This window comes from Anomalospiza imberbis, chromosome 16 (assembly GCF_031753505.1).
Source record: "Anomalospiza imberbis isolate Cuckoo-Finch-1a 21T00152 chromosome 16, ASM3175350v1, whole genome shotgun sequence".
Classification (NCBI taxonomy): Eukaryota; Metazoa; Chordata; class Aves; order Passeriformes; family Viduidae; genus Anomalospiza; species Anomalospiza imberbis.
This window is the reverse complement of record NC_089696.1, coordinates 15,939,494-15,956,450: the sequence shown is the minus strand read 5'-3', so window position 1 is coordinate 15,956,450 and position 16,957 is coordinate 15,939,494. Positions and strand designations below refer to the sequence as shown.

Genomic DNA, 16,957 nt, shown 5'->3' with positions numbered 1-16,957 from the left:
GTCAGTGGTCCCGGACAGGCCCAGCAGCACTCACTGCACACAGGGAAGGAGCTGAACGGGCACAGAGGCACAACAGAGCCCAGACAACAGCCCTTGGCTCTGCTCTGGGCACTCGAGGTGTCACTCTTGTCCCTCAAGGCCAGAGGAGCTGAACCAGAGGGAACCCAAGTGGTCGTAGCTGGTTATGGAGGCATAAATAGAAAGAGAGTCCAGGCTTCCTGAATTCCAGGCAGTGCTCTAAGGCCAAAGAGCAAAATTAAATATTTAAAATAACCAAACCAACCTTCCTCAGCTGGTTGGTGCCAGGTGGGGTCTGATGGTGCCAGTGCCAAGTGCACAGCCAGGCCCCCATTAGAAATAAGGAAAATATTATGTCTTTAAAACATCTTAAATAAAGAAATAAATTTGAGAAAGCATTAGGAATTACATGAACCCTCTGCTAATGATTAATATTTACACCAATTAGGATTAGATGCTGCTGTGTGGCCTGGCAGCCCCCTGGCTATGCGAAGTATGCCCAGAGGAAGACCCCGGCGCACACACACAGGAGCAGGTTGACGTTCAGCACGTGTTTCACCAGGGGTTTCTCCTCCAGGGACACCGCGGGCAGGGGCTCGGCTTTGGGCACGTTCTCAGCCCCCTCCTGCCTGCTCTCCATCCCGCAGAGCCACAGCAAGGTGCTCAGCAGCTTCCAGCTCCCCTTGGCCTCGGCTGCACCTGGAAGCAGAGACGAGGGGTGAGCCTGGCCAGCACAGCCAGGAGTGCCTCGCGCTCCTGCGCAGGGGGTTTGGCGCAGAAACGCGCCCGTGGTCTCCAGCCTACGCTGGCACTCCTGCAGTCAGCACCTGCAGCACCAGTTCCATCCTCCCTGCGGCTCTGAGCTCAGGTTCTGCTCTTCCAGCAGCCACGGTAACGATAAACCAAACCTCAAAACTGAGCTGTGGCTGCCTGGTGCCCTTCGGCTGAGTGCTGCTCCAGTCCATCCTGCCACACCTCTAAGCTGGACTTCCCAGTGCCTTGGGACACACGTCATTGAACGCTGGGAAGGCAGCGCTCGTGTCCAACGAGTGTGAGACTCCCCAGCAGCGGGAGAGCTGCACCATCACTCATTAACCCACAGCAGCTTGTCACAGACCAAAGGGACACGCAGCAAAGGCCGACACGTTGCATAAACAGGGGCCTGAGCCTGGCAGAGACAAGGGATGCGAATCATGGCTGCAGAATGCACGGGCAGCTCTGCCCAGTACCAAGGAGCACAAGCTGTAAAAAATGCAAGTCCTCCTTCACTGATCTGCCAAGAGCTCGGCCCAGGGCTCTGGGTTCTCCCTGCTGCTAGAGCTGATCAGAGAACACCGCTGGGAAAAAAGGGAATTTCATCAACGTTACTGTGTTTTCCTCCACCCTCCCCTCTTCCAGCCAGTTCTGGCAGCAGGGGCCACGGCACCAGCCACGGGATAGTGGCCATGGCTCTGTATCCCCTCCAGCTCCTTTGTGTCAAGCTTTTGTAATGCCATCGAGAGCTGGAAAAGAAACTGAACTCCTGCTTAGGTAAAATGTCAGGTAAAGCCTTTTTGCCCCTGGACAAGAGGAGATGGAGGTCAGACCTCACTGAGCTCTGCAGCTCCTCCCGAGGGGCAGCTCCCATCCCTGCTTTGGGACAGGGACAGCACCCAGGGCACGGCTGGAGCTGGGCCAGGGAGGCTCAGGCTGGGTTTTGGGAAAGGCTCTTCCCCCAGAGGGTGCTGGCACTGCCCAGGCTCCCCAGGGAATGGGCACGGCCCGGGGCTGCCAGCGCTGCAGGGATGCTCAAGGTGGGGCTGTTGGGGGCTCTGTGCAGGGCCAGGGGCTGGGCTGGATGATCCCTGTGGGGCCCTCCCCGCTCAGCACTCTCTTTTCATTCATTCTGTGATTCTTTCCGCACACCCTGCAGCTCCAGAACGGCAGAGGAAGGGCTCTCAGGGTCGCTGTCTTGCAGGCCGTGGGGAAGGGGCTGTGGGGTGGGGTCGCCGCGCACTGACCTTTGCTCCCATCGCAGCTGCTCTCGGCAGCGGGGCTCAGCTCCAGCTGCAGCGGCTCCTTGGCAGCTCCGGGGCCGGCTGCCGGCTCCTGCCTGGGCCGAGCATCCCCACGGGTGAACCAGGTGAGCCGACTTATCTGATGGCAAGGAAGAGTGCTGGTCAGGAACCGCCGGCCCGGGCTGCCCGCGGAGAGCGGCCGCAATGCGCCCTCCTGCCCCGGGGAGCAGCCGGGGCGCGGTGGCCCCTGGAACACAGCAGCCGCTCGTCCTCCACCTCCGAAAAACGGGTCTGTGAGGTCTGCACTGAGGGGACAGCTCCGTCCCTGGGCACAGACTGCCAGCAGGTCAGGGAGGAGCAAGAAGAACGGAAACTGCGGCCAGGGAGGGCTGGCTTGAAATAGGGGTGCTGAGAGAAGGGGCAACAGGTGGGAAAGAGGGGTGTTTTTTCCTTCATATATCTAAAAGACTCATTATAGGGGGATGTTCTCAATGGCAGTGTGGATAGAGAGGGATGAGCACCACATAAAGCTGGAAAGATTCAGGCTGGAGGTGAGGAAAAGCTGTTACAGGGAGGGCAGGTGAGCTCTGGAGTGATCACACACCTCCGGGCATCTCCCTTGCTGGGCATTTCTGAGGTTAGGGTTAGCCCTGTCCTGAAGCAGGAGGATGTTTTAGGGTTTTTTAGGAGGATGTGCTGCTGTGTGAGCTCTGAAGCCCCCCTGCCCCTCCTTTCTGCTCTCAGTGCCTCAGCACCAGGACAAATACTGAAAACAGTCAAGCTGGCACAAACCTGCTCCAGAGGAGAGGTGCTCCCTGCACTGGGTTTCTCTTTTCTGTGAGGAAAAATATTTCCTCGCTGAGTTAGTAAGAGAGTTAGTAAAAGATGACCCAGAAGCTGGAATTTCTTGGAAAATAGAGGGGGAAAGGCTAATTTGTCATGGATGAAACACACGTGCTTGAACTTAACAGCAGCTCCTGGTAGAATCTACTGCTGACCAGTCTCCAGGGTGGGATTTATGGGCCCCAAATCAGAAACAGCAGCAAAGGGGCCGGAGCAGAGGAGGGGTCACTGCTCCAGGTGTGACCATAAATCAAGAACGAACAGAGGCTTGCATCTGCAGCTTGTTTCTCCCCAGGGATGCAGCGTGGGGCACCCTGGAAGGCGTTTGGGGCGAAGGGAGCACAGGGGGTGACGCACCATTTCGGGGGCCGGGGGCTCGCTGGCCACGCTGACCACGAGCACGGTGAGGGCGGTGATGGCTCCCAGCACCATGGAGAAGTAGAGGTAGTGCATGTACTTGACCACGCCGGGCCGGCCGTCGGGCTCGCCGCACCGCGGCTCGGGGTAGATGAAGTCCAGCACCAGGCGGACGCCACCCAGCAGCAGCCCCACCACCAGCCCCCAGAAGGCACCCTGGGAAGGGGAGGGAAGGGAATTCTGTGTTGGAGCAGCATCCAGCAGGGTGCAGGGCTGCTCCCGGGCCGGCAGAGCCGCTACCTTCTCGTTGGCTCTCTTCCAGAAGCAGCCCAGGATGAACACCACGGCCACGGGCGGCTGCAGGTAGGAGCTGATGGACTGGATGTAGATGAAGAGCTGCCCGCCCTGGCCAGCCTGCACCAGGGGGATCCACAGGATGGACACCACGGTCAGCAGCAGCACAAAGACCCTGGGGGAGACAAAGGGGCCCTTCCTGTGAGCTCGGGCCCTGCTTCTCCTGTTGCTCGGGGTGAGACTGTGACCAAGGTGTCCCACAGCCCAAAAGCCTCCGCTGCAGTCCTGCCCACGCTGGGCAGGGTGGTGTCACCTCAGCAGCTGTGCCCAGCTGCGTTTGGCACCCAGGCTCTGATCCAGCTCATCCCAGTTCTCCCCACCTGCCCACGACCATCAGCTCCCACTCGGAGCAGCGAGGACGGAAGTGTTTCCAGAGGTCCATGGTGAAAATGGTGCTGGAGCTGTTGAAGATGGAAGTCAGGGAGGACATGAGGGCTGCAATCATCACGGACATCATCAGGCCCCTGAGTCCTGGAACAAGGAGAGGCAGAGCCACCCTGAGGAACCCTCAGTGGCTCCACTGCAGGGTGGCCTCAAGGTCTTCTGTGGGCTAGAACAGACTTTTAAAACTGGTTTTAGCTCCAATTTAAAATGACAGTGATAGGTTCGTCCCACACAAACCCCACTAAATGACAATTCCAGGCTATTTGCCTCTCTGAACTTCCCTCCCAGACGCCTGTGGCTGCCACGTGCCAACCCCACCAGTGCCAGAACCATCACCAGGCTCTTACCTACAGGCAGGAGCTCCAGCACCAGCTTGGGGTAAGCAATATCAGAACAGCCAGAGGGGTTCCCACAGATTTTTTGGCAAATTTCTGGGTCTGCACAAGCCACCAGATCTGAAACAAGCAGTGGGGAGTGAGAGGCAGCATTTCCAGGCACAGCACACACCAGTGTCCCTGAACAGGTTCCTCTGCTGAACGGTGTAAACTGCTTTCTAAGGGAAATACTGGAGAGCTTGGGGGGCTTCCAGCCAGTGACACAGGGCTAGCTCAGCACAGGGGATGTCTAGGGCTGCTCTGGCAGGATCTGCATCCTCCAGCTCCTCACTGGAAGAAAATTTCTTCGTGTGTTGGGCATTTGATGTGTTGGGACCGCTCAGCTTATTGAGGAAAGGCTTCTCCAGCTCTGTGCAGTTGGCACAGCCAGAGGGAGGGAAGAGATCTCTCCCTCAGCACTTACCTGGGAAGAGAACCCGGCTGATCATGCCTGGCATTACCATCATAAAGAGGGGCAAAATCTTCAAGTAGGAGGTCATCAAGGAGCCTCCTTTGGCGTGGGAGAGGTTTTTGGCAGCGAGGGACCTCTGAACAATGACCTAGGAATGAAGGAATGGCTTGGGTTGGCCGCCAGCAGCAGGAGCTGGCTGGGATGGAGCGATCCTGACTTTGATCTCCACTGAACTCTGGAAGTCTCAGAGGGTGATCACAGAGCTTGGCTGTGCCTCTGGAGCCGTTGCTTTGCATCCTGGCTCCTTTCAGATGCACAGGCACTGCTTTGTGCCATTCCAGCCGAGCCTGGGAGGACACTGTGCTGCAGGGCCTGGCCCTCACCTACCCATGCCCAGGATTTTCCATTCCTCCTGCTCTGGGGACTTCCCTGACCCTGTGGAGGAGCCTGGCCAAGGAGCAGGACAGAGCTGAAAGGGGCAGAGTTAAATAAGAGAGCAAGAAAGCACAAGAGAGCAGGAGCAGCAGGAGGTGTTTTAGGGCTTCAGGACCCTGGCTCTGATGGTGTCACTGGGAGGGATGGGAGCCAGACCCTGGGAAAGCTGAGAGAAGAAATTCACAGGTGGTTCACAAGGAACGAAAGGATCAAGTTAAAAAGCAAACAAACAAACAAACAAAAAAAAGACTTATTTATAGACACAAACACATTCTTACCCCTTTTTCCATGGAGATGATTACTAATATTTACTTGTGCATATCAAGATTTCCTTCCTTAGGCCTTAACCATCTGATTTTGATGATGGTAAAATAAGATTTTACTGATGATACCCCTCAGAAAATCAGTCCAGGTGTGGTGGCAACCCCCAGGTTTGCAATGGGATTCACCCAGCCACAGGAACGAGCAGTGACCCACCTGATCTGTGCACCAGTACCACAGGGATGGGATGGTCATTCCCACCAAGACTCCTGGCCAGGGCAGGTCAGAGTCGACAGGGTCTCGGAAAATGTGGAAAGCATCTTTCCTGGGCAAGCCACAGCTGCTGTTCTCCTTGCGGATGCTGGGAATGGCATCAAAGTATTTTGCCTGTAAACCTTCAAGGCCACCAACTTCAATAAAACCTGAAATGGGTCATGAGAAGCTGTTACTGCATCCCCTTGGGTCAGGACTCTGATTCCAGTCTCTGGGTCACTGTGGGTGATGCTCCACAAGCATTCCTTAAAAATCAGAAGCTCTTGATTCTCACACTGGGCTGGGGAACATTCTCACTGCTGGCTGGAGCAGGTGCTGCCTCTCCTATGGAATCACAGAATCCTGGCATGCTTTGGGTTGGGAGGGCTCTTAAAGTCCCCCCAGTGTCAGCTTAAAGCCCAGCCAGTGCCACCCCTGCCACGGCAGGGACACCTTCCACCTTCCCAGGCTGCTCCAAGCCCCATCCAGCCTGGCCTTGGGCACTGCCAGGGACCCAGGGGCAGCCACAGCTGCTCTGGGCACCTGTGCCAGGGCCTGCCCGCCCTGCCAGGGAAGGATTTCTCCCTAATATTTAACTTGATGAGGCTTCTGTCACAGTGTAAGTGACAAACCCCCAGGCAAACACTCACTGAAGACCATGAGGGACACGGCCCCGATGAGCATGATGAGGGTCTGCAGGGCATCAGTGTAGATCACGGCTGCCAGGCCACCTGGAGAGCAGAGAGGCACAAACTGGGATGAGCTGGGCTTGCTCTGTCACAGCACTTCACACTTTGCACAAGCTCTTGCCCAGCAGCACAAGCCGAGCCCTGAGCCTGGCTGGGGGGTTCTGTCCATGCTGGGGGCAACTTTGACACTTCGGAATTTCTCAGGATTTGAGTCATCACGAGTCACCATTTTGTCACTGTAAGCCAAAAGCAGAAGTAGTTCTACGGGAACTACATGGGAAAGCTCTAAAACAAAGCCCAAGCTGAAAAAAAAGGAGGAAAAAATAAAGGGGTTGTGATTTTACATCACTGGGGGTGAGCAGTGGGAAAGGAATAACCTTTATTTGTCTGGGGTTTCTGTGTGGCAGTTTTCCATTTGGCCACTCCTAAGCCCTGAAAGGGCATCCAAGCCTGGAGTCTTTCCGCATTACACGGCTCATTGTGGTGCAAATCCCTCACACCTCCGCGGAGCCGGGAACCAGGGAAGTGCACCCTGAGAATGCCTTGGCAGAGCTTCTCCTTGAGGCAGAGCAGACCTGCTCCCACCTGGGGCGGCCTCTGAGGAGGCTCACTTACCCTCACCTGGCAATTTTTTCTAAAAATGTGAGCTTTCAATTGCCTTCCCACCCCAGTATCCATACTCATGGCACAACCAGGCTGCTGTGGGGCAGGACATAGTGCAAGGCATGAATCATGGAGGCCCAGGATGGTTTGGGTTGGAAGGGGCCTTAAAGCCCATCCATGCCATGGCAGGGACACCTCCCACTGCCCCAGGCTGCTCCAAGCCCTGTCCAGCCTGGCCTGGGACACTTGAATGTCTCAGCTGAGTGGGCTGGGCAGGGCAGGGGCTGGGGATGGGTCTGGGGAAGGTCAGGGGCAGGTCAGGGTCAGGTCAGTGCTGGTCAGGGGCAGGTCAGGGTCAGGTGTGTCCCCAGCACCCACCGGCCACGGTGTACACGGCAGTGATGGCCAGCAGCCCGGCCACGGCGATGTACAGGTCCCAGTGCAAGGCCTGCTGGATGAACAGGGCCCCGGCGTACATGTCCACCTGCAGGGACAGCAGGGACAGTCACACAATGCAGGGACAGGAGGGACAGTCACACACTGCAGGGACAGCAGGGACAGTCACACAGTGCAGGACAGCACAGTCACACACTGCAGGGACAGCAGTGTCACAGTCACACACTGCAGGGACAGCAGGGACAGCAGTGTCACAGTCACACACTGCAGGGACAGCAGGGACAGTCACACGCTGCAGGGACAGCAATGTCACAGTCACACTGCAGGACAGTAGGGACAGTCACACGCTGCAGGGACAGCAGGGACAGCAGTGTCACAGTCACACACTGCAGGGACAGCAGGGACAGCAGTGTCACAGTCACACACTGCAGGGACAGCAGGGACAGTCACACGCTGCAGGGACAGCAATGTCACAGTCACACTGCAGGACAGTAGGGACAGTCACACGCTGCAGGGACAGCAGGGACAGTCACACAATGCAGGGACAGCAGGGACAGTCACACACTGCAGGACAGCACAGTCACACACTGCAGGGACAGCAGGGACAGCAGGGACAGTCACACAATGCAGGGACAGCAGGGACAGTCACACACTGCAGGACAGCACAGTCACACACTGCAGGGACAGCAGGGACAGCAGGGACAGTCACACACTGCAGGACAGCACCACCCAGCCCCTCCCAGTGTGCACGTTCAGCCCCCAACCCCCCCTTTACCGGGCCCAGCCTGGTTTGGACGTGGCCCCCGCAGCAGGACCAGGACATTCCTCGGGCAGTTGGTCATTGCTGCTGGTCCCAGCGGTGACAGCGAGGGGGTGGCAGGGCTGTCACCAGAGGGGAGCGTGCCCAGCCCTGGGACAAGGGCTCTGGGGTGGGCTGAGCTTCTCTCTTTCCCCAAGCCCAGGGTGGAGCTGGGCTGGGACTGGGGAATCTGCCCTGCATCCCCCCCTCCCCGGCTCCCCCGGGAATTGTCCCAGCTGCCATGGGGACAGGGTGATCAGCAGAAGTGTCCCCGGGGCTGGGCCCAGCCCTGCCCAACCAGCTCCGCAGCTACGTGAAAATGCTGCGGGTTCGGAGAGCTCCAGGACAGGCAGAGGGAGGGCAGACAAGGGGAAAAGCACCCCGAGTACAGGAGCTGCACTGTCACACATCCCCGCAGATGGAAATGGACTCATTCCATTCCATCTAGAGCAGAAGCTGAGCCTTCCCCATCGGCGCCATCTGAACCCCGGGACTCACACATCCATTCCGTACGACCCTGCAGTGCTTTGGGTGGGAAGAGACCCTAAAGCCCATTCCATTCCCACCCCTGCCACGGCAGGGACACCTTCCCCTGCCCCAGGCTGCTCCGAGCCCTGTCCAGCCTGGCCTGGGGCGCTGCCAGGGATCCAGGGGCAGCCGCAGCTGCTCTGGGCACCTGTGCCTCACATCTCCCCCGGGAAGAATTCCTGCCCAATATCCCATCCATCCCTGCCCTCTGGGAAGCCATTCCCTGTCTCCTGGCATTCCAAGCCTCGGTCAGAAGTTTTGGGAGGTTCAGAGGCAGGGTCAGACACCGTGTCCCCCTCTGGGACAGGAAAAACCCCAGCAGGGATCCGCCTGTTCCACGGATCCATGCCCTGGCTGGCAGTTAATGAACAGCCACCGAGCTGTTGTGCAAGGTTTGATTCAGTTATTTATTCAAACAGGTGCAATAAAGGAATGAAGACTTCTCTTCTAACCCTGTCCCAGCTCCTCCATCCTGCCGTAACAGCACCTGGTGTCTGCACAGGCAATAAATGTGCAAAGGGGAGAAACTGGGAGCTGCCAGGGGTACAAAATCTAACAACCATCACATCCACCCTCACAGCCTCACCTTGCCATGGACTATTGCTCAGGACACTGACACAAGCTTTCCCTCCTCCTGTTAGCATTCAGGTGCTAACTGAGCAACAACAACAAAAAAGAAGCTACTCCTTTTTGTGTAGGTTTTTTTTAAAAACAGAGTCTCTCTTCCTTGGTGTTTTGATCACAAACCCTTCTCTGCTCATCCAGGCAGAGCCACTCCTTGCATTTCTCAGCCTCACTGCTCAGCACACATTTCCAAAGTGAACTGAAACCAATCTGTTTCCTTTTTTTTTCTTTTCCTACTTACAGATATTTTGGTGAAGATGTAGATGAACAAGTAGAGAATGGCCAGGAATATCTGAATTCTTTTGCCTCCAAAACGTCTCTGCAAATACTCCGGCATGGTTGTAACCTATGGAGGGACACGGGGTGAGGGAAGGTGGGACAGACCCTGGGGCATTCCCAGAGCTGCCAGGGGCTCCCCGTGGAGCTGTGGGGGTGTTTGCAGTGGGACAGGAGCAGGAGAGCCCCGGGGGCTGCCCTGGGCTGGTGTTTGGCTCTGCTGCGATGCTGGCACAGGGCTCTCCATCGACCATGAGTCTCCATCCCCGTGCTCGGGACAGGGAGGGACTCTGCTCACTGCCAGGGGCTGGGGGCAGCCTGAGCCCCCTGCCAGCAGCTCTGTCACCCCAGGCAGCCAGGGGAGCAGCGGCAGGCCCTGCAGGAGCGGCGGAGGGAGTCCATCCATCACCACCCCAGGGACAGCCAGCCCGCACCTACCCCCGAGGCGATGTAGATGGGCAGGAAGAGCCAGGCCAGCACCAGCACACAGAACATCCCCTGCGGAGGGAAGGGAGGGTCAGAGGGGGCTCCGGGCTGTGCTGGGCTGCGAAAGGCGTCCCCGCAGCTGGGGACGGCCAGCCCCGCAGCAGGAGCGGGGCTGAGCCCCGCTGTCCCCGCTGTCCCCGCAGGGCAGGGCGGGCTCCGGCTGCCGCTGCCGCACTCACGTTCCACTCGTAGGCTGTGGCCGCAATGCCCGAGGCAGCTCCCGAGCCTGCCAGGCCGATGAAGTGCCCGCTGCCCACGTTGCTGGCAAACAGGGATGCACCCACCTGGGGAAGGGGAGAAATCAGCTCTGGCACAGGGAAGCTGTTCCCACTCCTGGCTGCAGAGGACATGGAATCAGCCTCTGCCACCTTCTTCTTTTCCCTACAGGTTCAGTGGCCTTGGCACCTCTCTCCAGCTTCTTTCACCATTCACTGCCAATTTGTGGGCGTGTTTGGGACCATCCTGCTTCCAAAGCATCCAATCTCGTGTGGGTGAGCAGAGAAGGTGAGGGGAGCAGGTAGAAATGTCAAGTTGTGGCATCAGCACCTGCTGAGGGACCAGCCCAGCCCAGAGGAGACAGCCCAGCCAGCACAGGCTCAGCACAAAGCTGTGTCCGCGCTGGGGGCCCCAGGGAATTCTGGAAATCTCCAGAAGCAGCCAGGTTTTGTGAGGCATTGGGCTGGGCCTCGCCCGGCAGTCTGAAATCCGGGGGGAAAAGCCAACATGAAACTGGCAAAGCACAGGAGTAATTCCTGGTTGTTTATTCCTGTTTGGAGAAGCGGGCAGTGCCCCAGCAGAAGGGTTGGTGCAGCTCAGGGCCGTGGGCAGGGCGGGACAGGGGTACTCACAGGCCACCAGACCATCTGTCCCCCGGCGAGGAAATAGCCCTTGACGGTGCTGCGCTGCGTCTTCCACATGGACTGCGGGCACACAGAGGGGCACGGCTCAGGGCTGCACCCAGGGACTGCCCAGCAGAGCCCCTGAGCTGCCACCGGCTGCAACAGAAGGCTTTCCTGATGGACACTTGCTGCTGGAAATCCTGGGGCTGGGGGACGTGCCCCGAGCCACAGGCAGTGTTCCATCACCTCGGCGCCCTGCTGGAATGTTTTGTGTAACAAGCAAACTCGACCGCTCCAGGCCAGAAAGGAAGGCAAGCAGTTTTGGGCAAGAACTGCAGAATGCCTGGGCATCAGGAGCACTCAGGAGGAATGCTGGGCACTGCACGTGTGACTCGTGGGCTCCCCTTCCCCAGAGATGATCCACGCAATACTCTGAGAGCTGTGCACCACGGCCAAGGGGAGCAGCTATTCCTGTCTGCCTCCCGACAGCCAGGCTGTCACAAAAGCCATGCCAAAGGATGTCCTTCTGCCTTAATTATACATAGACAATGTTAATAATTTAAGGAATCTGCTGTCAGGACCCCTGTGGACAAGCACAGGTGATTTATAGGACAGCAATTCCTTCCTGGATGAACAAAACATCATTGTGAGCAATAGTTTGTACTCAGACAGCCTCTTCCTCACAAGGGTTCTCAAAACCTTGGCTAGCACAGGCCTGGGCACTCCCCAGGGACAGTGAGCACACTTCCCAGGCTGAGGAGAGGACAAGGACGGGTAAACTCCCCCCTCCAGCTGTTCAGTTGAGCGCAGTGAAAAGCAGCCCCATTCCAGCCCCGTTTCTCAGCACAACGGGGCGCACAGGACATGTTTGAAGTGTCTGCTCACCCAGAGCCCCACGGCGAGGACGAAGAGGAAATAGAGCACGAGCACAGCGATGTCCACGGGCTCCAGCGTCTGCTGGGGGAACACGTCCCACGAGGGGGTCACAGAGGCCGGGGGGACGCTGGTGGGGTCCATGGCTTCCTGAGCACTCCTCTGTCCTGCTGCATATACCTGTGGAAGGACGGGTGAATGGGCAGGGAAAGCCCCGGGCAGGCGGGGACTGGTCTTTGAGGAGCTCGGGGTGCTGAGGTGCTGCTGCTGCGGCCAGAGCTCTGGGGCAGGCTCCTGTCTCTGTCATTTGCCCCCATCCATGACGCCCTCGCTGTGATGGAGATGCTGCCAGCGGGCAGGCCAGCTGCGCTGGTGGGTTTCTTGTGTGGTTTTCTGACTGCTGAGAAACGGGGGCATTACAGAGAAGGTGAAAACAGCTGGAACAGGCAGAGGGAAGGAGCAGAGCTGGGGGTTACAGCCTGAGGCGCACAGGGTGGCAGCACTGCAGGACTGGCCCCAGTGAGGAGCTGCTGCCAGAAACGTGTCCCTCACAAGACAGCAGGATGTGGTGGCACCTGAAGAGCCCCAGCAGTGCTGGCATTCTCCTCCTTTGCCACAGCAAGAGCTCAAGCCCTGTGCAGAGCACGTGGGTCTCCTCCTGGGCCAGGGAACCATCCCCTGCTCCTTATCAGGAACAGACTGGCAACGTGTCACCAAGGAATACAAAAACCCATTTTCTTCTCCAGAAACACCTGGTGGTGAAGTGTGGCGTCACTGTGGGATCCCTGGAAGGGCTCCCTGGAGCATCCCGTGGTGCTGCCCCTTGGCAGAAGGGATGAAGCATGAAGTCTAGGCAGGGAGGTTGGTCGGGTGTTTGAATTAATGGGAAGTTCCTTCCCATTCCCTCCTTCCCTCAGCTCAGGCGCACTTTGGGAGCAGGACAGGAGGTGAGAGGCAGCCGAGGCCGCCTGGGCAGTCCCTGGCTCAGCGGTGGCCGCAGCCGGTCCCCAAGGAACCCTCAGGGCCGCACAGAGGAGGTTTGGGATCGTTCCTCTTACCCTGCTGAGCCGAGGAGAGGGTTCCCCCGGGGAGGAGCAGTCACCAGCCTCGCAGCCGGACCAGCCCCGGTGGCACCGCCAGGTGTCTGCTGGTCCCTTCCTGCACGTCTGGCCGGGTCCTTTGGCCTCTCTTGCACTTGTAAGGGGACACTTATAGGCTGCCCCCTGCCAAAAGGCTGCAGGAGGTGTGGCGAGGGTGCCGGGACGCCCGGCACGGACGCTCGGATCACAAGCGGTTGGACAAGTTCTTCCTCTGAGCCAAGGGCAGCAAAGCCCGGCCGGGGCAGCCGCCTGTCCCACGGGTTCCACAACACCCTCTGTCAGGTGTGGAGCTGAGCCGAACCTGCCCTCAGCTCACCGGTGGCCTGAGGACTTGCCCAGAGCATGACCAGCTGTGCTCCTGCCCCGGTGGGTGAACCACGAGAGCAGCAGAGTGGAGGAGCTGGAGGATGGAGGTGCTGCAGGCTGAGGAGGGCAAGGCCTGCCCTGTGCCCTGCAGCACCGCTGGGCTCATCCATTTGCCAAAGATGAGGCAACAAATAAATAAATAAATGAATAAATAAGGCGTTCCCAGCGGCAGGAACCGTCCCAGCACCTGTTTCCCACAGCTGGGAGCTGTATCCTGACTCTGCAGCCTCCAGCACAAGTGCCAGAGCTGGTAGAGAGCCATGATCCGGTTGAGGGCAGTGGTCCCAGCACCAGGCTGGGACTGGGGACACTCAGCACCTCGGCAGAGCCTTTTCCATGCTTTATGAGCCCCCTGGATCCCTCTGGATCCCTCGTGAGCTCCCGCCTGGCAGGGATGCAGGGCACTGATGACCAGACCGCTGCTGTCTTACCTCTTTAAGGGCCAATGTGTCTTGGCTGCTGCTGAGTTTTTACTGGCACGCTTAACCTCTAACTAGGAAAGGAAAAACAGGGTTTGGTATGTCAGCCTGGGGAAGCTGCTAACCCCACTCCCACACCTCCAGCTTCCCCCTGGCACCGCTGTTTCCTTCCAGCCCGGGACACCTTCCCCCGAGGACCCGTGGAGCAGGGCCGCAGAATCTCAGAATCAGGGAATCTGAGAATCAGGGAATCTCCCGAGCTGGGAGGGACCCACAGGGATCGCCCGAGTCCGCCTCGGGTCACAGCGCGGTTCGGCCGGAGCCGCGCCGCACACAGCGCGGGGGCAGCGGGGCTCGGCCCTGCGGGAGGGACAGGGCTGTGGCTGTCCCTCGAGAGGTGCCAGGCAGGGGGACAGGGCTGTGGCTGTCCCTCGAGAGGTGCCAGGCAGGGGGACAGGGCTGTGGCTGTCCCTCGAGAGGTGCCAGGCAGGGGGACAGGGCTGTGGCTGTCTGTCCCTCCCCGAGGTGTGCACACAGGGGACAGCTGTGTCTGTCTGTCCCTCCCCGAGGTGTGCACACAGGGGACAGTGTGTCTGTCTGTCCCTCCCCGAGGTGTGCACACAGGGGACAGCTGTGTCTGTCTGTCCCTCCCCGAGGTGTGCACACAGGGGACAGCTGTGTCTGTCTGTCCCTCCCCGAGGTGTGCACACAGGGGACAGTGTGTCTGTCTGTCCCTCCCCGAGGTGTGCACACAGGGGACAGCTCCGCAGCACCTGCCGTGCCCGCGGCACGGGGAGCGAGGGCGGATGCCCTGCAGGGACATCCCGGGACTGCCGCAGGTGCCGCTCCGGCTCCTCCCGGGGCAGGAAAGCGCCGCGGATTCCCAGATCCCGACTCTGCCCAGTGGAAATTTTGCCCGTTTTGTGAATTCAGCTCACAGCCCGCTGTCCCCCGGTGCCTGGCACAGGCGGCGGCGCTTTCCTCGCCAGAGATTGTGAGGAAGGAACATCCGTGGCATGGGAATGAAGCTGCTGCAGCCGGCCCTGTATCAGCAGCGCCGGGGGCGCAGCCCACGTGGCTCTCGAGTAACCCGGCGGCACCGCAGCGCTCTAAATGCCTCCTCAGGGGATTTTTTAAAGCATTCCCAGGTCCATCCACCTCCTCCGGCCACCACGGCTCGCCGGGGCCCGGAGCAGCCCAGCAGAGCCCCGAACCCGACGGAGCTCCCGACTCGAGGTAGAAGCTGAAAGGGAACTTACTGCGCTCAGCTGGGTCTTATTCTGCTCCCCGCGCCGGGCACCAGCAGGGCTCTGCCAACTGACAGGCAGCTTAAATATTGCCAGAGAATCGGGGTTTGCCAGCGGAGCTGTTAACAGGGTCACAAGGAATGAGAAGGAATATTTATAGTCAAAGTTAAACTAATTGACCGAAGTTACTCTTTTGGTCTCCCGTGGCTCTGGTGAGAAGTGCATTATTTTCACTATCAGGGCTCCCGGGTCAAACTCCACAGAGTGCCATTCTCTTAAGCAATCTGTGCGGCTACGCGAGGGACACAGAACAATAAAAAATCAGGGCTGGTGTCCTCTGGAGCTGACAGCCCGTGGCACAGGGAGGAGCTGACAGCCAGTCCTGTCTCTGTGCTTGTGCCTGAGCCTCGCAGAGCGCAGGATCCATCCGTGGGCTGGGATTTGTAACACGCTGCTGAGGCCGCAGGTTAATCCCAGAACCGAGTCCCTCTCTGGCAACAGGCTGGAGGTTTGTCTTGAGCATCATCTGTCTGAAATCCCTGACAAACCATTAGGGCCAAAGCACACAGAGAGTGATGCTGAAGAGGGACCTCACAGCACAGTGACAGTGGAAGGAGCAGCTCAGAAATCCCTGGAACTGGGGTGCCCAGATCCCCAGCAGCACTACTGAGGAACCCCTTGCTGGGCAGGTGACCCATGAGCCTGAAGGGCAGATGGAAGATGGGCACTGTGCCCTCACAAGCCTAATCCATGTCCCAGCCTTGAAGTTACCAGCAGGGATTTCACTCTAGGTGACCTGCTAAGGAGGTGTTTTACCCTGCCAGGGACAGGCTTAGCTGGGATCTTGGGAATAAATTCTTCCCTGTGAGGGTGGGGAGGCCCTGGTACAGGAGAAGCTGTGGCTGCTCCATCCCTGGAAATGTCCATTGCCAGGTTGGACAGGGCTTGGAGCAGCCTGGGATGGTGGAAGGTGTCCCTGCCCATGGCAGGGGTTAGGGGTGGATGATCTTCAAAGCCTCTTCCAGTGCAAACTTGATGATTCCATGAAAAAACCCAGTGTCTGTATTTTATCTCATTGTTTCCCAGTCACAGCTCTGATGAGCATAAACTGTAGCTCTTTGAATCTTGCAATTGGAGATGCGTTCATTTGATCTGCTATGATTTGGAAACCCCGAATTTTCCTAAAGGTGGATCCTAAAGGTGCTGCAGGTGTCTTGAGCTGCCTCTCTGTGTATGCCCCCTTTTCCCCCCTGACTTACAGCCCTTCCAGCCTGAAGCTGAGATCCTGCTTTGTCCCTTTGGCATCTTTCATGGCACCTGGAGAGCGACTACAGAGCCTGGCCCTTCAAGCCACCAATCAAGGTACTTAAAGGGAGGTTCCCAGGTGGTTCCACTTTGCCTTGGAGGTGCCTGGTGCAATTGTGTCCAGCTGTGATCCACCCTGACTGTGCTCAAGCTGCTGTTTCCTCTCGGAGGTCTTTTCCCCTCTGCTTCTTGCACAAAAGAGTGAAATGCCTAAATCACCTGAGGTCTGGCATGTAAGCTGGGATTTCCAGGGACACCGATTCCCGGTGTGTGTCAGAGGGTGGAAGTGGCACCCATGGAGCAGAAGCAGCCAGGGCTGCACTCCCTGCCCTGCCCTGGCTGCTGCCCGAGTTGTTATTTCCTTTCCAAGGCCAGGCTTTCCTGCGAGGATGATCCCGTGGTCACGGCTGACGCAGGAATTCTGTGTGAGGCTCAAAGGTGCCGGCTCTGGGCAGAAATTACCTCGTGCCTGCAAAAAAGTTACCAGAGCCCAGGAGAAGGGGAGCGTGCAGGGAACAGCGTGGGTGCTGTGTGGGACGTGAGGAATGGAGGCTCGGGGACACTGGGACATCATTCCTGCTGGTTTATGGGCTCAGCCTGGGCACTGCAGCCGTGAGAGCCTCGCTGGGCCGGTCCCTGGAGGGCAGGAGGAGTCTGAGCACTTCAAACGGAATTTCAGGATGGGTCAGGTTGCACGGGACCCTTGGAGGTCACCTGATC

The 16,957-nt window shown here is 58.4% G+C and overlaps 1 protein-coding gene across 1 annotated transcript; it reads right to left on the bottom strand.

The window, feature by feature from the left end:
- Positions 1-201: 201 nt before the first annotated feature.
- SLC5A11 (solute carrier family 5 member 11) lies at positions 202-15,080 on the bottom strand. Its single transcript, XM_068207367.1, has 16 exons — positions 14,945-15,080; positions 11,813-11,980; positions 10,937-11,008; positions 10,268-10,372; positions 10,041-10,100; positions 9,568-9,672; positions 7,358-7,463; positions 6,338-6,418; positions 5,652-5,857; positions 4,752-4,887; positions 4,301-4,408; positions 3,890-4,040; positions 3,516-3,684; positions 3,216-3,431; positions 2,019-2,154; positions 202-717 (listed from the first exon to the last, which is right to left on the bottom strand). Exons 2-16 carry the CDS (start codon positions 11,942-11,944, stop codon positions 503-505), a joined length of 1,998 nt encoding a protein of 665 aa, XP_068063468.1. The 5' UTR covers positions 11,945-11,980; positions 14,945-15,080; the 3' UTR covers positions 202-502.
- Between the last annotated feature and the right edge of the window lie 1,877 nt (positions 15,081-16,957).